This window comes from Panthera leo, chromosome B1 (assembly GCF_018350215.1).
Source record: "Panthera leo isolate Ple1 chromosome B1, P.leo_Ple1_pat1.1, whole genome shotgun sequence".
Classification (NCBI taxonomy): domain Eukaryota; kingdom Metazoa; phylum Chordata; class Mammalia; order Carnivora; family Felidae; genus Panthera; species Panthera leo.
Genome location: NC_056682.1, coordinates 167917516 through 167942018, shown reverse-complemented (window position 1 = coordinate 167942018; position 24503 = coordinate 167917516). Strand labels below are relative to the sequence as shown.

At 36.8% G+C, this 24503-nt stretch overlaps 1 protein-coding gene across 1 annotated transcript in view; it reads right to left on the bottom strand.

Annotated features, from left to right (window-relative positions):
* Window positions 1-4117: 4117 nt before the first annotated feature.
* The window catches only part of KCTD8 (potassium channel tetramerization domain containing 8), a 252676-nt gene continuing 232290 nt past the window's right edge, over window positions 4118-24503 (bottom strand). The window contains exon 2 of the mRNA XM_042936483.1: window positions 4118-4765. Coding sequence (XP_042792417.1) covers window positions 4305-4765 — 461 coding nt within the window. The 3' untranslated portion in view covers window positions 4118-4304. The remainder of the gene's footprint in view (window positions 4766-24503) is intronic.

The window sequence follows — 24503 nt, the reverse complement described above, 5'->3', positions numbered from 1 at the left end:
ATATGAAAAGATATTTTACATTACATGTCTTCAGTGAAATGGAAATTAAAACAACGAGATGTTACTACAAATCTATTAGAATGGCACAAATCTGGGACACTAACAATACCGAATGCTGGTGAGGATGTAAAGCAGTAGGAACTCTTATTCACTATGGATAGAAACGCAAAATGGTACAGCTACTTCAGAAGATGATCTGTTGGATCCTTTACAAAACCAAACATGCTCTTACCATATGATCCAGCAATCACATTCCTTTGTATTTACCCAAAGGAGCTGAAAACTTAGGTCCCACAAAACCTGTACATGGAAGTTTACAGCAGTTTTATTCATAGTTCCCATAACTTGGAAGCGACCATGTTGTCCTTCAGTAGGTGAATGGATAAACTGTAGGACATCCGGACAATGGAATATAATTAATTCAGCACTGAAAAGAAAAGAGCTATCAAGTCAAAAAGACATGGAGGAAACTTAAATGCATATTACTAACTTAAATAAGCTAATCTGAAAAGTCTATGTACTGTACGAGTCTGACTGTACAACATCTGGAAAGGGAAAAGCAATGTAGGAAAAAGATCAGATGTGTCCATGTAGGTTCATTCGTTGCAACAGGTGTACTAGTCTGATGGAGGATGTTGATAATGGAGGAGACTAGGAATGTATGAGAGTAGTGGTGTGGGGGAAATCTCTGTACCTTCTCAATTTTGCTGTGAACCTAAAACTACTCTAAACAAGTCTTTTAAAACGTGGTGTGTAATGCAATTGTGTCAATTTATCTGCAACCTGAAAAGGCACAGTAGTTATTATCTAAAAGTTTTCTCTTTTGCTAAGTTGATAAACTGTACTTTTCCTAGCACTGTGGCTAGAGAGAGCAGGATTGTGTGTGTGTGTGTGTGTGTGTGTGTGTGTGTGTGTGTGTGTGTGTTTTCTGCACCTGTTACTGTTTCTGGGGTACTAGGTGCTTTTTCAGCTCCAAGACTGGGATATATGATGCAAAAAGAAAACCCAGGAAACTCATTACCCTGTTGTTCTTTGGGTCACAATACCCTTACTTAGACTTCCTTCTTCTCTCAGCCTTTCAGAGCCTCTTAAGTGTGTTTGTATATAATGTCTAGGATTTTTAGTTGTACTTAGTGGGCAGAATAGGGAAAAGTGTGTCTAGTCCATTTTTCCAAAATTGAAAATCTCACAATTAATTTTCATTTCCTTTTCTCATCTTAGTATTCAATATATTTCTGTTTAAAATAACAACAATAAGATATCAGGTCACAAGTTGAGCGTCTATACCAAAGAAAAGTATACCATGTGAACTCCATAAATATTCAAAAAATATATATGTGAGCTCCAAAATACATTTATTCTCCATAAATACTCAACTTCAGTACCAGCTTCCAGCACTTTGGGCTTTTGGTGATTCTCCAGATTTTATCTCTTGATTCTTTGCTAAGGGAGATTTACCCGTCAATTTTAGCCCTACTCATCTTTAAATCTGGAGTCTCCTTTTCTTTAGGGAAGTGTCCCCATTCTAACCGCCTTCCTTGATACCCTTGTAACCCCAACTGGGGCTAGTCAGATTCTAGCCTCTGGAGAAAACACAATGGTTTGGGAGAATCAGACCATTAAGTTTCTTCCCAAAGGTAATAGCTGGCAATTCATATTTCTTGAATGTGTTGCTAACCTTTGAGCAACTTGGTGTATGGCAAGTGTTCAATACACTATTATTGAAATGGGTTCTGATTTACTAAGGACTAAAAGGATAGACATTCCTACTGTCATCACTTCTCTTGTGACATAGAGATAAGAAGATCTGAAATAGTCCACATTTACTAAGTTCTTGTCATTGCAATTCTATTTTAAGTTCTATGTTTGGAAAAAATAGAGCAGGGTGTAAGGTGTTTTTCAGCTCTATTCCCTGCCCTCCATTGCTGGGCTTTGTATAGCAAGATGATTACCTTTATAAATTACATTTCCTATGCTCCTTTGCCAACTGGCTTCCACTTATATTGGAACAATGGAGAACATTGATGGGATATTGGAATGTGGGAAGCCAGGATAATTCCCCCCCCCCCTTTTTGTTTTGGGAGGCATTGAGAAGTGACTGTGATTCTTTAGTGGCTTACAGTTCTTACTGGACAACTTATTCCTCTCTATTCTACATTCCCCATCTGATAGCCTTGGTTCCTGGGTTCTAGAAAGACCACCACTTCTTTTCCCTCGATCTCCAGGAGTGGTGGTGATGCTTTTCTTCAATTACCTCAGTTAAGTCTTCTCTATGATATCATCCCCGTTATCCCTGAGATCACACAGGTCATAAGAGGAGGGACTTTTAAACTGCGGCAGTGTAGGAGTGCCTGGGTGGCTCAGTCAGTTGAGCATCTGCTTTGGCTGAGGTCATGATCTCATGGGTTGTGGGTCTGAGCCTGGCATCAGGCTCTGTGCTGACAGCTTGGAGCTTAGAGCCTGGAACCTGCTTCGGATTCTGCGTCTCTCTCTCTCTGCCCTTCCCCTGCTTGTGCTCTGACTCTCTCGGTCTCTCAAAAATAAATAAACTTTAAACAATTTTAAACTGTGGCAACCTAACCACCAAGCCTTATTCATTTAACCAGCATGTTGCAGCTACATCAAGCCATGGCAGGACTCCCAACCTTCCCAAAATAAAATGCAGAATTGGTCAGTAACTCCCTAAAGTCTTATAGGTAATTCAAGGTCAATCATATATCTGGGTTTTCTTCAATAGTCCACTGTAGATGATATTTTATTTAATAGTAAGTGTGAAACCTAAGGCTATATTAAAAAATGTATGCAGATAAAAGAATTTGAAGTCAGTAATGCTTATCTCCCTATATTATACTAAAGAAATGATACCACGAGTGCTGCTCAGCTTGTATAAACTAACCACAGAGGAGATGAGCTCTATAATTCTTGAAGATATTTTTACCATCTCTCATCCTATTCTTTAGTAAAATTCCATGATATGTATTTCTTTCCGTAGAAATGGTGAGGCAAAAACTGTGAAAGCTTATTTCCACATATGCAATCAGAAAGAAATCACTTGTCATTCAGGCTGACCTTTCAGCTCGCTATTAACGTTTTTGTCTCTTAATTTGCAAGAGGTAACTTCCCAATTGTTTTGGGGGAAGCTTTCAATCTGGTTGTCAGCTAAAATAAAATTTTGGTGCATTCTTAGATGAAGTCTTTTTCTCTTGCAGGCTAAGGGTTTATTAATCAATCCCAGGGCTATCTGGATTGGACTCCCTTTTGATTTATGTTAAAACTCTCACCTGTCAACATCATGGTTGAACGAATCATTCTCCAGCTTGAGATTTTAAAGGAATATTGAAGACAATGTGACAACTGAGTGTTTTCAAAGAAGAGTCAATAGAAATCAAGGAATTCCAATATATTTCCTTTTTTTTAATAAATACATAAAGCTTTTTACCATTTCCCTCAGTTATTTTGATTAACATGATAATAGTATCTTTCAGAGCATTATTATACCAATTTTCACAGCCTGATGTAAGGACTCATTTCACAGAAATAATCATGACTAGCATTAATAGATGAATGTCAGTGCCATAACACAACAGCATAAGGCATATTTACACCATCTTAACATACAGAACACCATACACATACACAAAAAGTCACAGATCCAGACAAATAAAATCGATCTCTTAGACAGTTTACATTTATAGGCTTTGCCTGAAACATTTTTTTTTACTTTATTTTTTTTGTAATTTTCTTTCCAAGCAACAAACAGATCTTCCCTATGTCATGTGATTTATTTGTAACATTGTGTTCATGCAAAAATAATACTTGTTTTATTGCATTAACATTTAAACAGTTTTGGATTTGGGTCCCAAAACCATCATCTAACATTTTACTTGATGTTGCTTCATCCATATTGTCATTTTAGTTGGAGTGATATGATGATTTGTTTTCGGTGAGTTACAAAATGACAAACATATCCAGTTGACCACAGTTCAAAAATCAAGATTCTAAGCTTCTGGATCATGCACATTTTACTTTCATTCTTGCAAATGGTTTGAGTCCGATATGCCATTTTGGTTAAACATTTATTTATTTATTTATTTATTTATTTATTTATTTTCTCTTTTCAAAATCATACTTCTAAAAACAACAACAACAACGAAAAAGAATGAAAGAAAATACTGTCCCACATCCACTGTTCACAAAAAGGAAGAGCAGCAAGAATCACACTGACCATTGTTAGGATATAGTCAGGTGGTGACACCGTAGTGAACATCGAATGTCATTGAAATACTGCAGGAATGTGACTCTTACTATAACCCGTACTTCTGCAAAAGTTCAGATTGCCACTGGCGTTTGCGCTCTGGAAAATAATCTGGAATGTGGATTTTTTTAAAATCCTGAATACACTTTTTCATTTCTTCTTCCACACTTAGCTTCTCACAGACTTTCTTTTTGGACAGATTTGTTTCCCGGGACTTGCTGATGAGTGTCTGAAAGAGTTCACTGTTTCTGCGTTTGTCGGGTGGGGGCATCCATTGCACAGGTGCTTTTTTGGAAGGGCGATCCAATGTTAAGGTGTTGGGCTGGTGAGCTGTCGCCTGCTGGGCACTGGGTGGGTTGTCCTGGGGAGTGCTCGCCTCTGAGTGGCTGTCACAGCTGGAAGTGGAGAGCTCATTACAGGAAGTCCCACTTTCACTGCCTTTATCTGTGACTTTGTCATGTTTCCTATCTTCATGTTCTTGTTTAGGTGACACTATCTTCTGAGGTGGTCCTAAAATGAGAAAAAAGAAAAAGTAGAACAACTAAATAAGAAGCGGGAAGGTTAAATTAAATAACTTTATATTTTTAAAATTTTAAACCAAGAATATTTATCTTAAAAAAATGTTCTATGTTGTATCCGTTTATATTTGAGGGATTGAATACAACACCTAGGTCTAGTAATGCACCTTGAAACATGCAGCATCCTGGTTAATTATTTATACAATCAAGTGTGGGAGGTTTTCTTAAGTATTTCTGCCAGAATAGATCATCAATAACTTTATACTAAAATGATTTTTGTTATTGTAGTTACTAGATCCTGAAATCCAACCAGATATCATATGTAAATATTTTGTTAGTCCCATACCTGTTTCATTAGACACTTTGTTCATTTCGGTTCTAATTATTGGGCTAGGAGTCTTTTGTGTATATATTTTGCCACTATAAAAGCAGAAAGTACCATTGCTCTATTTTACAAAGTAGCCGTTTTCTTGAGGCCAGAGGTCCAACAGCATTGTTTATGTTTCCAAGTGGGAGACTGGTTTAAATCTTATCCTCAGTCTCTTAATCTCGTTTCCAGTATTTCCTTGAAGAGGGTTATGAAAGTGATGTAAGATATATAGGTGTCTATTATTACAGTGAAAAATCCAGCAGAAATATAGTATTTTCTTAAAATACAAGGCTTATCATTTGAGGTAAATTACCTAGGAGGACAATTTTCAGAAAGTGATAGTTTGCCAAGATAATTATTTCAAACACACAAACGGTTTATTTTCAAGTGGGAGCATATCTTATTCTTTTTGATTCTGCTGTGAGATTAGGACCTCCATTTAACATTTACTGAACACTACCAAATACCCAGAACTATAATAAAACCTTGATTAACTAAAGCCCAACCACTGAAAACTAGGTTATTCAAATCTTATTTTTCTCTTGTAGTCAACTTTTGTAAACACATTATATAAATCAGAATGGGGAGTGGGGAAAGGCATCAGTGTTTTTAAGCAAAACTGCCCAGACGATTCTACAGAATTGAGAACAATTGGTCTAATTCATAGGGTCTCAACCTGGGCCACATATGGAATTACCTGGAAAGCTTAGATTATTGATGCCTTGGTCTCAACACCAGACGTCCTAGTTTAATGAGATGGCACCCTAGTTTAATGGCCATCGGGCCATTTAATAGATCCAGGTGATTTCAACCTGTAGCCAAAATTATGAACCTTTCCACATTCTACTATAATTAAATGAGTTCATAAGCAGTATGAATACTTTATACTACTCAGAAAAGTGAGGAAACAAACCAACTTTAATGAAAAAAATACTCTTCATAAAAGCATGTACTATGGGCAACATGCTATTGGGTGTCATTGCCAATTTTCCCATTTAAAATCAGAAGAAACAAAAGGAGATACTGAGCATTTGAGTGGATGAAGTTTGAGTTGGGTAGGATTAAAGATTTAAAATACTTAAGAACTTTTTGGAATGATGGAAAAACTCTATACCTTGATTGTAGTGTTATAGGACTGTAGGCATTTATGAAAGCTGATAGAATTATATAACTAAAATGGGTGTCTTTTGGTAGGTAAACTATATCTCAATTGACATAACCAAAAGCAAACAAACAGAAACCCTTAAAGCATATGTACCTATTTGAGGGAATGTCTTAACTAATATTTCATACTTCGTTTGCAATACAGTAAAATTATAAGAAATGCTGATGCTCATGAAGGCTTACTAAGAAAGCATACTAATACATTTCAAGAACGTTGCAACCATGAATTAAAGAACACAAAAACAAGCAGTTGTTTTTTAAGCCTCTGTCGTTTTCTTTTATGCTAAGAGAGAATGGGAGTGGATCTGAGGGATGGGGACAGAGGAGATACACTTGTAGCATTCCTTGTTGCCTTATTCAGGTTCATTCTGAACACTCCTCTGTCCTTAGTGGCTGATGGGCACAAACTATGTCCTCAGACTCCCTTGCCTTCTGGCGTTCAGTCGAATTCAGCCAGTGACAAAGAGTGGCAAGACCATGCCCTCACCCCATCCCACCCCCAAGATTTCTCTGACCTGGCTGCTCCCCGGACTAAGAGGCATAGCCCTGTCTAGCAACTCTCTCCACGTTCCCCCTCTCTCCCTCCCTCTGCCACTCCTATTTCCATATTCTATTAAACAGAGGTTCACATCTTCAGGTCGACAAGCGTTAACCATGTCCACTGTAATCGACATGAGGGTATTGCCACTCTGTTGTAAACTGTCAGTAATTAACGTTCCTAAAATTACCCAATAGGATATCCCTTCTCTTTCTTCTGGGACCCTGACTATTAGACCCACACCGGAACTAACCATCTTTTCCAGCATTATTTATAGGATCAGTATTTTAGTGACATCAGATTTTAGTGGCAATAATACTGAAAAGGATATGGGTTTAAAGTCCTAGTGACCTGGAATCAAATTCTAGTTCTCTGGAAAATAGTCCTGTGGCCTTGAACAAGATACATAGCTCTGCTAAGCCTCAATTTTCTTATTTGTAAAATGGGGTAGTAGTATTTTCCTCATAGGGTTATTTTGAGATTAATTGAAATACCCTACAAAAGGGTGTAGTGCAATAAATCTCAACAACGAGAGTGTATCATTGATTTCCAGGCCATTGCAGGAGATTTTGAGTTTGCTGAAGGAGCTCTGGATGGTGGGGGAGGTGCAGAGTCTATTTATATAATTATCTTTATGGGTGAGTGTGACCTCAAACTAGCATGATGGCCACTAGGCCACTCCAAAATAGGATATAAATAAATGCTCTTTACCCTTTCTGTCAATCTCCTTCATTACTTCAACCTGAAATCCCTACAGAAGAATCTATGATTTCATTCCCAATAATGACTAAAGGATTAACTGCAAATGCCTGGGAAAACCAATTTATATCTAAGGACAATTGAATGATGAGAAATCATTTTCTGTTAAGAGGCAGGGGAATAGACCATTTGATAAAGATACCAAAGCAGAAAAGTAGTAACATCAGAGTGGAAAACAGGACAGAGAAAGGGTAGTAGGTACCACCAGAGCAAATGCTTCATTCCATTTTGATTCACTGGAAGGAAGATGCTGAAAGACATATGCTAGGGAGGGTACAGAGTTACATAAAGTCCAAGTGTTAGCTAAATAAATTACAAACAATTATTATGCCTAATGGCATTGCAATTTATTCATGGAAATAAGCTTCCTCCCTGTCTTTCCAATACACACACAGACACATATAGAAACCCCACAATACAGCAGATACAATATATGTATGTATGTTGCAAATGAATTGCTCTTGTAGTATAAGACAGAACATCCAGGAAGACTTCTTTAAAGAAGGCATTAATCAGTTTGGTCAATGGAGTTGTACTGAGTTACCACTATATTCCAGGCACTGTGTTTGGATCTAGAGGAAGTTCATAGTAGGTGCTCTGGTGAAGTTCGAAGTCTATTTTATGATATTTTATAACATTAAGTGTTTGAAATGCATGGACACTTTAGAGTATCTCCCACTATAGATTTTAAACTCTGAAAAGAAGGAAGTGGGAACCTGAATTTATCTTAGGAGCTTCTTTTTTTCTTTTTTTAAGAACTTAGAATAGGTACCGGTATTAACCAGAAACAAATATACACTTGTGTTTTTCATTCCTTCCGTTTCACAAGCTATCTTTAGGTAATGTGGGCTCACATCAGCAGACCAAAGTGGCTCAGATGTTTATATTATGACTTAAAGAAAAGGGCTTAACTTTATTTTGTCCACACTTTTGAATGTACAGAATACTATAACAGTTCTCTGTATAATCAATGCGAGTAACAAATAGACTCCTTTTAATTGATGTCAGAGTTTTTGATAATGCATAACATATTATGTATTATTATTGCTATTTGATTAAGCATACTTTAAGTAATTACTGATAACTTAGTGGATTCAAATTGGGGCTAAGATAAAATAACAATGATTTATGGGTTTTTTATGACATGACGTTTAAGAAAATTTAAATAAATTAAGAGGAAATAATGATTTACTTTAGTTGCTTAGTTTTCTTTTTTTTAATGTTTGCTTATTTTTGACAGAAAGAGCACAAATGGGGGAGGGGCAGAGAGAGAGGGAGACACAGAATCTGAAGCAGGCTCCAGGCTCTGAGCTATCAGCACAGAGCCTGACACGGGGCTTGAACTCATGGACTGTGAGTTCATGACCTGAGCTGAAGTCGGACACTCAACCGACTGAGCCACCCAAATGCCCCAAGTTTCTTAGTTTTTCTTGGGAATGCCTGCTAATTGTAGACTTCCAGGAATAATTTAAAACTTTTATTTTATATCATTCCATTCAATGATCCAAAGCCACATGAAATACTTTAAGTACAAGATGAAAAATAATTTAAATAGCACTAAGTCCTGCATATATGGGAACAGCATATGTCTCAGAAACTTCTCTGTGTCTCTTCAACTAGTAATAAAATAAAACATATACCTAAATGACCTTCTTAAAAGCATTTTGGTCCTGACTTAAAGCACGCATTGGATTTAGTTTAAGAAAAGAAAATGAAACATGATTTGGTGGGCTTTCTCCCATCACATAAATAAGTTCACCAGTAATTATTAGAATAAGCAACAAATCAATGAATAAGCCAATCTTTTACTTATTGAGGATTTAATCTTTAAAAGGAGTTAATTATTTATAAGTATACATTACATATGTATACCTAGAAACTTTCCAAAAAGTATTTGGATAAATCTTTTCATTTGGCTATTTCACATTAAATAGACTAGGATTTTCATCTAGGAGTTGATCATCTTTCAGTGGTAATGACAGACTTACCTAGGAGACCTGCAAGTCAGCTAACTAGGTCATGCATGCCTCTCCACAATTATTATTTTTCAATTTTTCCTTATTTTTTAAGGAACAGTTAGTGTACAACATGCACACACATACACACACACACACACACACATTATCTTCATTTATTACACTCACATTTTTTTTCAATGTGGGAAAGGCCTGGAAGGTCTGTGTTTGAGCTTGGCTAAGCTACTCTAAGAAAGCATTTTGTGCCCATCATGTAACCTCTCTAAAATTTGATTTTTGTTGGTTAAAATGTCTAAGATCCTTTATGGTATAAATTTCAGTAATTCTAAATTATGTAATGAATAGGAAGGGATTTTCCAGGCAATAAAATTCTAATCAGATTTTAATATATAACAAACACTAAAGAGTTATCATTAATAAAAATTACCTCTTAAAATGTGGAAACAAATTCAATTTCCCCTAAAGCACTTCACAGCAGTACAGGGTTCAAGGATAACTTTCTCTAAGTTTACTGATAGGAAGTATAGTTTAGAAGACATCATCAGTGTTTTGTTGTTGTTGTTGCTGTTTGTTTGTTTCATTAACTCTGTTCCTGTCGTGGAAACACAGCAGTGAGAATAACATGTAAAGCAATACAGTGCAGACTGGCGGGGCTCACATCCTAGTTCAACAGCTTACCAGGTGTGACTTCCTTGGGTGAGTTTCTTTGGGCCTCTGCTTCCTTACATTTAAACTTCTCGGAGATGTGGCAAGGATTAAATGAGCTAACACATGTAAAGCATTTAGGAGGGGCCTGGCATGTATAAATGCCCAAAATGTTAATTACTACGACTAGCAAAAACAACCCATGCTATTTGGCCATAGCATGGTCTATTTGTTTATCTGAATATTGAGAGAGCTAAAAGAAGAACCCACATACTTCCACTCGAATTCTGGCTTTACACAGGCTACCTACGAACACATAAAGTGCAGGTGTCTTCCGGCTTCTTTAGGCCTCAGTTTTGTGTCTGGTAAAAATGAAATAAGAATATAGTAATACCTAGTCACAGGGCTATAATCAGAAAGGAGATACTTCATGTTGAAGCAATCCGCTGTGATGTTCTCCACAATAGGTCTGAGAGGCAATGAAGTATTAAATTTTCATGTCCGAAAAGGAATTTATTTGAGAAAATAAAGCACAAAAGCTCTCTTTTATTAAGATGTGTGAATTAAAGGCAGTAGTAAAAACATCACATTAAACAAAATAAAATAAATTGAAAGTATCACAATGGGCCAAAATTGTAACATAGGGCGAAACAGGGCTTTCAATTAATTCCACTGAATTTTATTGCACTGATACGAAAGGGCAGAAATTACAGCTTGTCTAAGTCATTTGGGTGGCTAGTGTAGTACAGAAATTAAATGTTAATATTTTCATCTTCAAAAAAGACAAGTGATTTCTGGGTAGTTCTGGGCATGGGCATGTTCAGTAAGAGGGATTCCATATTTTTTCTTGGAATACACAGGCATTTCCAAAGGCAGTCTATGTGTACAACTGCACACTTGAAAAAACCTTTTATTTTAATCTCTTTACCTGCCTAGTGATGATAAAAAAGACAGAATATGTAAATTATATCTGCAACAGGCACAATTCCCAGAAGGGAAATTACCCTTTAGTAGTACTAAATCCAATGGTGTGCGGATGGTTATGTGGCACTTGAACAGAATGAAACAATCCATCTGAAATATTAGCACCACATGTCTCTAAGTATGAAGCGGTTGAATCAAAAGGGAAAAAACTCCATTTTGATTTGCTAAACATTTGTTGAACACCTACCGTGTGCCAGGCATAGTGTTAGTTACAAGAGGAAGGACACACACACACACACACACACACACACACACAGGTCAGGCTTAGGGTGACAGTAATTCAGCTGTTTCTGAAGTTTGACTAGGACAGGAGGAGGGAGTAGCATTAAATTGTGATTGGAGTGATCTAAGGAGTGGGCATTAGTTTTCATTCATCAGTTAAATTCTCACACTTCATTGAAATTTAGAGTTCACATAGGAGATGGGTTCATCTTAGAGTAAAGGGCTATTTGAAAAAATAAAAACTAGTTTCTACATGAGAAAAATTAAACTCTTCTTTATGTTTTCTATAGTCTCTACTGTCTATAGTCTCTACTATCTCTACTCTACTGTCCACTGTGTGTGAAAAGATAAACACACTGCATTATTCCTTTTTACATCTTGACGTGATTAGTCACTAGTCCATTCTTCTGATCCATCCTGTACCTGTTAACTTTGTACTGTACTTATTTATTTACAGTATGTCTCCCGGTCCTAAATTGTAAACGCCTTAAAGGTAGAAACTACCTCTCTAGCCTATTATGAAGCCTCAATCAGAGTAATTGCTTGAGCAAATTAATAAACTGATCTTCACCTCCCTGAATTTCTACAGTATCTACTCCTTACTATATCATTCATTACCAATTGAGCATTCAGTTTCTTTTAGGTTCCTAAATGTTCACCAAGATGACCATCAAGTGTTAAGAAAGCTCCCATCCACCCCATACAAATATCTATCCCAATGGTGTCCTCTCTTCCTCAAAATGGTTATAGTTTCCATGAGGGCAGGGACTGTATCTTCTGTTTCCTTATATCACTCAGTTCAGGAACTGATTTGTTTTGTCATGGCACCAAATGTGCTAATAAAGTAAGTAAATGTAATGTAGCATTAGGAAAAAAAAGTGGGAGAAAATATATGTTTAATTGAACATATACTTGAGGAGGTTTTCAAAAGTGGTCTCATTGCCTTCCATTTTACACATCTGCGTCCTCCTATTAGTTATTTATGTAGATGACACCCCAGGTCACCTTTGGCTACCCAATGGATTCATTTTTTATTTCCCATTACTTCCAGGTCCTGTTAATTCTACCCTTACAGTGGCTCCTGAATCAATTCCTTCCTTTCTGCTCCCATTTCCACAACTTATAACAAGTTTCTCATCACTTCTTACTGTGTCTCTTAACCAGTTCTTTGATGTCACTTTGGTCCCACTTCAAACCCTTTTTGCACCATTGCTGAATAAATGTTCCTGAAGTCTAATTTCATCAAGTATCTCACTTGTACAAAACCTTCTAAATGGCTCATTCTGCAGACAGAACGAAACTTGAATACCGCAGTTTGACATTGAGGATTGTCCTCAGTGTGACCCACATGATTATCCCCGCCCATCTTGTATTGCTCCCCATATAGTAGCCAAAATATACTTGTTGTTTCTGGTAAACGCCTTGCTCAATTCATGTCGGTTTTCCTCCTCCCCTCGACTGGACTGTATTCCTTCCTTGCTCCATACCTTTCAGAACCTGCTCCAAATGGTGTTTTCAGCATAAAACCTTCCATTCTCACATTTGGATATAATCTCTTGCTCTCTTAATGACCCTGAGCACTTTGTTTGAATCTGTCTCAAAGTACTGAGCCTATTTTGTCTTAAATAATAATCCCTTCTATGCTAATTTTAACTTTCATCCCTGTGTTCTACCCCACAACACACACACGCACACACACACACACACACACACACAAATACACACATACAAACTACATTAGTCACTATAGTGTACTGAATACACTATAGTGTATTTCTGTTACATTAGTAACAGAAATTCCTGAAGCACCACCCCATGACTGGGCTCATACCAATTCAGTAACTCTTTATAGAATTGAGTTAAATGAAATTAGAATTACCTACAAAAGAATGTCTAAACACACAGGGACTTATTTTATTCCCCAAGAGCTTCTTTTTTTTCTGTTTTCTTTTAACTAAAAAAGATAACTAAGCTTACCAAGTATAACTAAGCTTACCAGGTGTAACAAAAACGAGCAAAAAACAAAGGAGATGAGCCTTTGGCAGTGAGTTATAAGATGGACCTTATAGTCTCTCTAATTATTCAAAAATCTTCCTTTGGGAAGGTTCCTATATTATTCCTTTGAGATTATTAAAAAGAAATAATTTTGGAACCATAAATAATGAGGAAAATCTATCTCCTTTTCTCTGCAGAAGAATTCCACATCACTTATGTGATTGCACTGGATTCTTGCATCTAAATATTCACTTGCCCCTTTGGAAGCTCTATCACATGCGAAATGGTTACAGACACCTTGTAAGAGGTCTACGTTTAAAACATCCCTCCACATTTCACTCATGGGAGCTAGAATTCTATGGCACATTCATTATTTTTGTGTTTAAATAAATAAATAAATAAATAAATTCCCCTTAAATTCCACCCCCACCCAAAAAACCCTCCATTAAGATGCTCACACTTATCTTGGACCCTGTCATTAAGAACCTGTCTATTTCCAGGTTCCCACTTCCAAATATGTCAATCCTTATTAATTGATATTATCGGAGTGTTTTTCCACCTGCCTAGGTGGTCACCTTCTAATGACCTCCCTTTGCACAGTCACATTCTGTATAAGGGGGATAATTTATCTGTTTTTCACATTTGTGAACACAAGCCTACTCTTGCTTATTCCACATCCATAAACTGTGGATCATAACACCTACACGGTGCTTGGCAAGGATTAATGAGAGGTTGTATCTACAACGCATCTGATGGCCCTGGGAGGGGAAAGAAAGGCGCTCTGTAAATATAGGCTGGGGGTACACTTAGGATGTGCTGTGTATAACACATTTATGTGAACATAAAACCATGCTGGCTGTAAATTATCATTGCCTATTATAAATACTAAACAGCTGCCTCAGGCTTGAGAAAAAACTCTTGACAACAACAGGGAAAGAAGAGGTTGTGATGGGGCAAAAAAAAAAGGGTAATACTCTTGGATTCTAGAAGCAGTAGCAATTGCAGACAGAAAGTCACAGTTGAGGGGATTTTTATTTGTCAGATCTCTTCAGATCTTGAGTGTCTGCCTGCCAGTAAGTACTTTCAAGTACTTCTAACAATGGTCAGTGAGATATAACATTTTGTAGCTGCCATACTATTTAATGTGAGTGCCACCTCTTTTCACTTTGAGATTCATAAAAGTGTGCCTATTATGGAGGCAGCTTCGTGCAAAAGCACTACAGTGAAAGGAAAATGGAAGCATATAAGCTCACAGCAGAGTTTAATGTGAAGTTGTGTGACATTAAAAGAAAAAAAAAAAGAAAAAAAAAGCTCCACCTTTGGAAATAGCAAAACTGTGTTTCAAGTGAAGTTCTGACACCTACTAGCTATATGTAGCTATGGGCATCTCCAAGGTCATTTTTGTATCCTGCTTAAGAAGGATTAAAAATATGGTGCCTCAGGGTGCCTGGGTGGCTCAGTTGGTTCAGCTTCTGGCTCTTGGTTTCGGCTCAGGTCATGATCTCACAGTCGTGAGTTCGAGCCCTGCGTTGGGCTCTGTGCCGACAGTGCAGAACCTACTTGGAATTCTCTCTCTCTCCCTCTTTCTTTGCTTCTCCCTTATCTCTCTCTCAAAATAAACAAATACACTTAAAATATATATTTAAAAAATATGGTGCCTCCCTCCTAGAGTTGCTTTAAGTCAAGATGTATGTGAGGAACAGCCTTAGACTAGGCTAAAAAGCAGCCCCCCCCAAATATATCAGTTCCAAATATCTGAAACCTGTAGATGTCACTTTGTATGACAAAGTCTTTGCAGATGTGATTAAGGATATTGAGATGGTGAAATTATTCTGTATTATCCAATTAGATCTTAAGTCACTTATAGGTATTCTTACAAGGGGGAGGTGGAAGGACATTTGGTACACATGGAGAAAGGGGCATCAGTGTGACCATCAAGTCAGAGATTGAAATGATGCGGTATTAAATCAAGGAGTGCCAGCAGCCACCAGAAAGATGCTGGAAGAGGCAAGCAACAGAGGTTCCCCTAGAACATCTGGAGGCAAGGTGTTCCTGCTGACACCTTGGTTTCAGCCCAGTCAGAGTGATTTTGGACTTCAGGCCTCTAGAACTGTGAGACGGTAAGTTTCTGTTGTTTTAAGCCACAAAGGATGTGGTAATTTGTTATAGCAGCCACTGGAAACTAATACAAGTCTATTTAGTCTCATGTCTGGCCCCCAGGGGATGTTAAGTTATGACATTTATTTAAGTGAAAATATTACCCTTAACAACTGGATGTTATTTGATTTGCATTACAGGATCTAAGTTTCTCTATTAAAAACCAATCTCTTGGGGCATCTGGGTGGCTTAGCTGGTTAACTGTCTGACTTTTGATTTCAGCTTAGGTCCTGATCTCACAGTTCATGGGTTCGAGCCCTACATTGGGCTCTTTGTTGACAGCATGGCACCTGCTTGGGATTCTCTCTCTCCCTCTCTCTCTACCCCTCCCCTGCTCATGCTCTCTTTCTCAAAAATAAATAAACATAAATAAAATAAAATAAATAAAATAAAACACAATCTCTTGCAGTCCTGCCAGATTGTCATCTTATTTCTCTTTCAACTAATAGCCCATAAGATTTCAGAAAACTGTTATCATCTCTAGTCTGTTTTCTCCAATTATATGAATTAACCATTATTTGCAATAATGAGGTTTATAGTCTCCTAATGTCACATCGCAATATACCCTACAAAGTAATGTTCCCACAAAATACCCTTTTTCTCTCTCTACACACACATATACTCACACTCACCTACCCTCATGCACATATTACACACACACACACACACACACACACACACACACATACACACACACACACGGTATATATAAATACGTTATGTATTATATACACACATCATATTACACACATATATACACATGGTATATCTACATAACCAGAGAACTGTCTCTCCACATACATGTCTAGCACCTGATCATTCCGTGAAGTTCTAGCACCATGAGTTGACTGCCTTTGGGACATTTCCTAAGCTTCAAATACCACATGCAAAAAAATGAACTCAATATTCTTTTCCCTGTAAACGAGTTCCTCCTCTTATGCTTTCTATTTTTCCTTTTTATAAAAGCAGCACAATCTTTGTAATCAGTCAGCTTTTAGAGTCTTCTGCATTATTTCTATCCCTACCCCCCTATTGATTTCCTGCTCATGTAACAGCCACCTAATCCTGTCACGCATACTTTGATAATGTCACAGTCATTCCCTCATTTCAGTCTTCTCCCCACAGTTGTGATCCTCATTAACTCGTATTGAGTCTATTGTAATCACCTTCTAACCTCTTCCTGAATCTACTGAAATGACATTCTAGAGATCTTTTCATCTCTAATATCAACCTCCTACAATCCATATTAAAATCCCAGCTACATAAGCACTGAAACATAGCTTTTATTACAGTATTTGTTCTCAGAGAATATCAAAGGTTTTCCACAACAATCCAAATCTCTTAGCCCCAGGAATAAGACTCTCTATGGTGTGTTCTTAACTTAAACTCTCAAACTCATTCTTCTATTGCTTCCATTCTCTATTTAAGCCAAGTTGGAGATATTGATATCATCCTATTACATGTATTCTTGTCTTCAATTCTTCACATCTGTAAATTGTAGATTGATATCTATTTTGTACCATACTTAAATAAATGGAGTATTTTTTTTTATTTTAGACAGAGAGAGAGAGAGAGAGAGAGAGAGAGAGAGAGAGAGAGAAAGTTTTAAGAAGGCTCCACACTCAGCTTGATTTGGGATTCGATTCCATGACCCTAGGATCATGACCTGAGCTGAAATCAAGAGTCTGATGCTCAACCCAAGTACCCTAAATTGAGTAAAGTCTTTATTGGCTGTGTGTGTATGTTTGTCTGAGAATATATTTGGTGATCCTATCTATCTTATATAATAGACCCCAAGCCCCAGGCTGTAGGCATGGGTTTATAAGGTAGACTCAGCCATTCATAATGCCTTACCAACAATGTCCATAATCTAAGTCAGGGATGAGGGCTGGGAGGCAAGTAATCTGGGTAGATTAATAACAGGAAATCCCTAGAACAATAAACCACTGATGAGGGGAGAGAAAGAGAAGGCTTTTACGTATCTGGCCAAAAAAGCTCTCAGATATGACTGCCAATGACTAAGTCTCCCAGCCCCAATTATACCAGATGAGAATAGGAGCAGAAAGCAAGTTTTAACAGAGTTTGGGTGTCTGACTCCATAATCCCTCTAACAGGTGGCCAGCTCCACCTGTTAGACAAGGATTTCAGACCAAATAAAATATTAATCTTATCAGAAAAATCATTTTAATATACCTGTTTAGATATTTGATTAGATGCACATAACTTTGAAGTGTAACTGAAGCCTCTTTGCTTAAGCAAGGTGAGTTATATGTTCTTTGTATTGTCATTGGAGAACTCTAAAACTTAATAGTAAATGCATAAAGTTAAAATTTTAATATACACTTTATGTTACTGATCAGAAAATCGGGAGAAATTTATAGACACTATAAAGTCAGTATGCATTTATGAGCATATCATTATAATAGGAATATACACTATTTAAGGAATCTCAGGGATATACTTTTATTTTACTTAACAGGGACATGGGCTCCCATCCCTGCCTTAGAACCTGCGACTAATGTGGATAAAATACTACTATTGTCCTATACTAAGTTCCTCATCGATTCCTGTGTCCTGGGAGAAAAGATCTGTCTCAAGAAGTAAATAAGTGTGTAACACAAAGACACACAGACGCACAAGCCAATATATACTTCATCACGGAAGTATGGTCAAATGCAGAGAGCAAGATGTATTATAGTGAAATAAGTGTTTCACGCCATCACTGTATGTCATCTTTTTCTGTGTAGCCAGTAGTTAAAGGAGATAATGAGCTGAGGAAAACAAAGTAATGCAACCAGGACCGTTTCTCTTAGTTCATATTTTCCCAAGTGAGTACAACACTATAGTAATATCGAATTTTTATTGAACACTTACTATGGGCCAGGCACCATGCTAAATGCTTATACATAGCATCTCATTTACATCTCACAATAACTTTATAAAGTAAGGGCCTATCATGCCTTTTTTACTCACGAGAAAACCAAGGCTTAGAGAGGTTATGTGACTTGATGGGTCACATTTAGGAGTGGCAGAGACAGGATTCAGAGGTTCACCTGCCAGACTTCAGAGCTTATGCTGAGTTAAGCTCTGAGATACACTGCTTCAAAAACCTGAAAATGCTGTTTAAATCAGCTTCTCTAAAACTGTAAACTAGAGCTACAATTACTCAGGAGCTTTAAGTAATCTGATAAGATTAAATTGTGATGCACAGCTATAAAAATCTGAGAATAAAAGTGCTTGACTTTACCTAAGTGTTAGAATTTCTTTAGATCATCTACAGTATACTATTTTTTCTATCATACCTGGCTATTTTAATAAGAAATAAATTAAAAAGTTTAAACAGATGAAAATGAAGACCATGCCTTCTAACCCCTTTCTTTGTCACCATTACAGGGGCCAAAACCCTTTAACCAGGCAATCGCTATTTATCAAATTTAAGATTTCCCCACATTTAAAACAAATGTTTATGCTGCAATATCCTCAGAAAAGCATAATTTTGCAAATTTAGGCCAATTTCAAAAAAAGGTTCTTTTACGTTAATTAAATAAACACAGGTCAAAAAGCAAATAGGGTTTAAGGAAAAAATATATAAGTAAGATATGAAGGGTGCCTGGGTGGCTCAGTTGTTTGAGTGTCTGACTCTTGATTTTAGCTCAGGTCATGATCTCACAGTTGTGAATTTGAGCCACGCTTGGGATTCTCTCTCTCTCTCTCTCTCTCTCTCTCTCTCAATCTGTTGCTCTCTCTCTGCCCCTCCCCCATTCACTCATGCATGTGCATGCTCTTTCTCTCTCTCTCAAAAAAAAAGTTTTGAATCCCACTATAAAATTTACAGGGTGAAAATAATCAGGAAATTAGATAAGCAGATGTAGAATTATAGCAGAGAAAAACCAGAGAGGATGAGGGAATTATCTTAAGACTCATGACCTGTCAGATACTATAATTTCCAAAATATCAGAATTATATTTGTACTATTAGGCACTTTTAAAACTGAGCCTTTCAATGATAGGCACCTTTTGATCAGGAAACATTTTCACATAAGGCCAGAAATTTCTGCTCAGAGCTTTCAGAGCCTAATTAAATAATGAGTAGATTCTGTCAGGACTGAGACACCTTGAACTTCTCATATCACTTTATAGCACACTTAGTCTAAACCTAATATTTCAATAGCAGCAGTAATATCAATCTCCCTCTCTGACATTAAAGCCTCACAGATTAAAAGTAAAAGATTGTGAAATGGTGTTAATGAAACCATTACCAGACAAAAAGATGTACTGGTAATACTTTCTATATGGATCAATCAAAATGGCTATGTAAAGGAAGAATTTGCGCTGGGAATACTTTTGGAAAACCATGTTTAATTACAAGATATACTAAGAGTCATTTATTAAAGCTCGAAGATAGAATCTTTTTTTAATATACGAAGCATTAGTAATAGAGTCTGCTCCCAGTAGGATGCATTAAAGAACTCTCCATAAAGCTCGGAGAACACAGGATTCACAGAAATGAATATTCTGCTTTGACTTCATGTAGTTCAGGGAATATAATCTGGGGTAGTCACTATTTACTCACTTCACAAAACTTACTTAAACAACTTGTGTACAGTTTGAATGAAAATTCAAATATATATAGTCTTTTCAGGGCAAATTTTTCCATAACAAGGAACTAAACTAGGGCTACATTTTCTCAATTACAAGAAATGTACATGAAGATCACTAATTAATTGGAAATTAGGACTAACATTATGATTCATTTTAATACAACTGTGACTATATATCAATATTAGAGAAGGACAATATGTTTAATATGTTTAGCCAATGATTAAAGATTCACAACTCCTTTGCTTGAATGGCTGGCTATTCCACTTGTCTTTGATGTGCTGTGAGCTATCTTACAAGTAGAGCTCCGAGGTCAAGGTCAAAGATCATATAGAAGACTGAGAAGATTCGGAGTGTGTAGATCAAAAAGCAAATGAGAATTATTAATGTTTGTTTTTATTGCATTTGTTCTATTAATTTATCCCTTTTGGTTATAATAGTAAAAATATATGTATACATAGAATAAAACTTTATAATCAAAATCTTCAATATGATGGGTCCAATTTGTCTAAACTTAAGTATTTAATTAATACTATAAAGGTTGTTTCATAATTCAGTTTTTGGTAATACATATTTGTTAAAAATATTCCCTTTTAGCACAGTGCATTCTATAAAACTCAAAGGAAAAATGAATTAAACCCATATCACTTTTATTAGTACTATGTATTTTTGAAAGTCATCAGGGAATATGGCATCATGCTTGATGTCATAGAGACTACAGAATATATTCTACCCTAGGGTAATATAGCCTAGAAGGAAAAAGAAATGGAGGCGATTGAATCAAGATGGCAGACTTTTTTTTTTTTTAATGTTTTTATTTATTTTTGAAGGAGAGAGAGAGAGACAGAGCATGAGCAGGGGAGGAGCAGAGAGAGAGGGAGACACAGAATCCGAAGCAGGCTCCAGGCTCCGAGCTGTCAGCACAGAGCCCGATGCGGGGCTTGAGCTCACAAACCTGAGATCATGACCTGGGTTGAAGTCGGACGCTTAACCGACTGAGCCACCCAGGTGCCCCATTTTTTTTTTAATTGCTCAATCTCTTATAAAACCTTTTAAAATGTTATGGCCAGGAAGTGAAGGAGAAAGAGAGAGAACAAATGAACTAAATCCCTGAAAGTGTTAGAAAACAAAACAACCATTATGAACAGAACAAATACTGGGAAAATACTGGGTTACAGAAAGCAGATGTGATCAGTCTAAAGAAGAGTAGAGAAAGCATTGGCTTGACGTGCTCACAGGAAAAAATAAAAAAATAAAGAATAATTTAGTAGAACTCAAAGCCCAGAGTAAATTAATTAAAAGAAATGGAAGGAATCTTGGGTCAGTTATCAGAAGACCTGGGCCTTGTTTATATGGCTGGGCTGATCCATTTCCCTAAACAGAAGGCAGAGGAAGCACTGATCCTACGACAAAAATCCAACTGTTCTCAATCAACTGTCTCTCTGGGGATAATTCCTTCAATGGATGAAGGTAATTTCAGATGTCTGCTATAAGCGAGGGGGTAGATGGATGAACTTGTAAAAGAAAGGCGATCCACCCAGTAAAAGACCAACAAACAAAACCTCTCCTTGATTTGACTGCAGGTAAGAAGTGGGTGCTGTGTACATGCAGTTGGGATGGCCTCAGTCTACATACTAGTTAAATATCAACACATTCTAAAATAAGGTCATCCAGTCAACATATACTACCCCCTTTCCTCAGTAGGGCAGAGCCTAAGCACTACAGTGTCCTGCTGGAGAAATATACTTGAAAATCTTTTGGGCTAAGCATATGCCATCTACCTATACTGTATAACTTAGCAATTCATTCATTAATATATCAGAAAACAAAAAAAAAATAATAGACATTTTACATAAATAAGAGCATTAGAGAGAGAGACTTGATAAACAACGAAAATATTTTTGTCTGGAACAAATATAGTTCAGAGAATAGAAGAAAATTAAAAAAAATTCTATTTAGAATCCTCAGAGAGAAAGGAGAGGATATTAAGTCTTTAAAGAGCTGACAACTAAGAAAGTATATTTGGGGGGAACTAAATATTTTATTATAAAAGTAGGATGTGATAAAATGAGCACATAGACGAACATGACTAAAAATGAAATTAATAGTCTAGAATAAAATGTCACGATAGTTACTTAGAATTTGCAGCAAAATGATACATAGATGGAGTATAAAAGAATAATCAATCCAGCATGCCCATATCTAAACAATAGGGATTCCTTAAAAAAAAGAGCAGAATGAAATCAGCGGCAATAATAACAAAATAAATTATAGAAGAAAAATGTCCATCAAATATCTTAGGCATACTTTTAAGATTGAAAGTGTCACTGAGTTGGGGCATCTGGGTGGCTCAGGCGATTAAGTGTCTACCTCCTGGTTTCTGTCAGGTGGTGATCTCACGGGTTCGTGAGATTGAGCCTTGCAGTGGGCTCTACGGGGACGGCATGAAGATTACTTGGGATTCTCTCTCTCCCTCTCTTTCTGCCCCTCTGCCACTTTAATGTCATTTATTTTTATTTAATGTTATTTATCTATATTTATTTAATGTTATTTATTTTAAAAATAAATAAGCATTAAAAAAAAGAGTCACTGAGTTTTCAAGGAACGTAAAATGTACCTCCTAAATGTATCTCCATGAACTATCAGAATTTCAAGGTAAAGAGAGAATTTTAAACATTTCCAGAGGAAAAGAAAACATCCTGCAGACAAAATATTAGGGAAAAGTTTCAGTGACTACTCCTGATTTCTAGGAGACCATGAGTCAAAACCTTTGAAGGTTTTAGAAAAAAAAAAGTAGTTTGAACTTAGAGACTTGTCCCAGCTATCTTAGCATTCAAATGTAGGAATTATTTGTGGAGACACAAATACTTTACCATCCAAGGGTCCTCAATGAAATAGTTTGCCAAGGTTACACTCCAGGCAAAATGAATATCAAGTTTCATTTGTTGATTCACATATTTAATACTTATTGAGAGTCAACACATGGAAGACATCTTGCCAGGCAATGGGAGAAACATGTAAAATGCACAATTATGTTTAATTTATCTAACGATGATGATAAATATTTATTTCACAATCACACAAAGTAATGCTGAACTGTAACTGCATTAACAGTGGTGTTAACTGATATCATGATATTTTAGGAAGTTATGTTTCCCAAAATGTAAAGGAAGGGCTTCTCTAAGGGAGGAGTCACGAAGGTAAAGAAATCATAGAAGGTACTGGATGACTAGGAGAGAGAGAAGCAAGATACCTGAGCACGAGCAAGGTGCCATTTGCATGGAAGTATGAAAAGTCGTAAAACTCAATAAAGGCAGCACACTTATGCAACACGGCCTAAGTTAGACCACAGATGTTGTAGATCATTCAAGTTCTTATAAGGCACCAAAAAGAAATTTGGCATTTGTGCAATGAGTAAAGGGAGTACAGTGAAACAATTTAAGCCAGAGAGGAAGTTGGGAACAAGATCAAATATGTTTTTGTAACCACCACCCTGAAATGGGAAAGAATGGCTTGGGAGGGGACTGTAGGCAGATAGGGCAATAGCAACTAGATGCCTCTCCCTATTTTCCAGATGAGGGATGAAGACACATTAGAGTAGAATCTTAGTGGTGGTGGTAATGATGATGGAGACACGTGAAAATAGCATAGAAATTTAGAACGGAAAAACCAATAGAATATAGTAATGAACTGGTGGTGAGTAAGGAGAGCGTCATGAGGAAGGTACATATATCATGATGACACTTATGTTACTGGCCTTCATAATAGATTGGATGGTTCTGCCATACTGAGGTGGTAGATACTGGTAGAGAACTAGGTGTATTAGAAAAAAAATGAGTTCATTTGTGGTCAAAACTATTGAATATAGACAGTTTAACATACCCATGTAGAAATTCAGGTATGCTTTGGAACATATTCTCTTTGTATCTCAAAAAATAAGGCCCCTGAGTCCAAGAAAGAATGCAGAGAGCCTAAAAAAACTGTTGAAAAAAGAAATCACTAAGTCATAATATAAATATGATTATATATATTTTAAAATGCTTATTTATTTTGAGAGAGTGTGAGCAGGGGAGAGGCAGAGAGAGAGAGAGAGAGAGGGAGGGAGAGAAAGGATCACAAGCTGGCACCATGCTCAGTGCAGAGCCTGATGTGGAACTTAATCTCAGAACTGTCAGGTCATGACCTAAGCCAAAATCAAGAGGCACCCAGGCACCCCATACATATGGTTATATTACGCAATCTAGAACAAAGATCCAAATGATTACAACAGGGAATGTGAGGGGCCTGAGAGGAAGTAAGTGTATACTAAGGATATTGGGAAA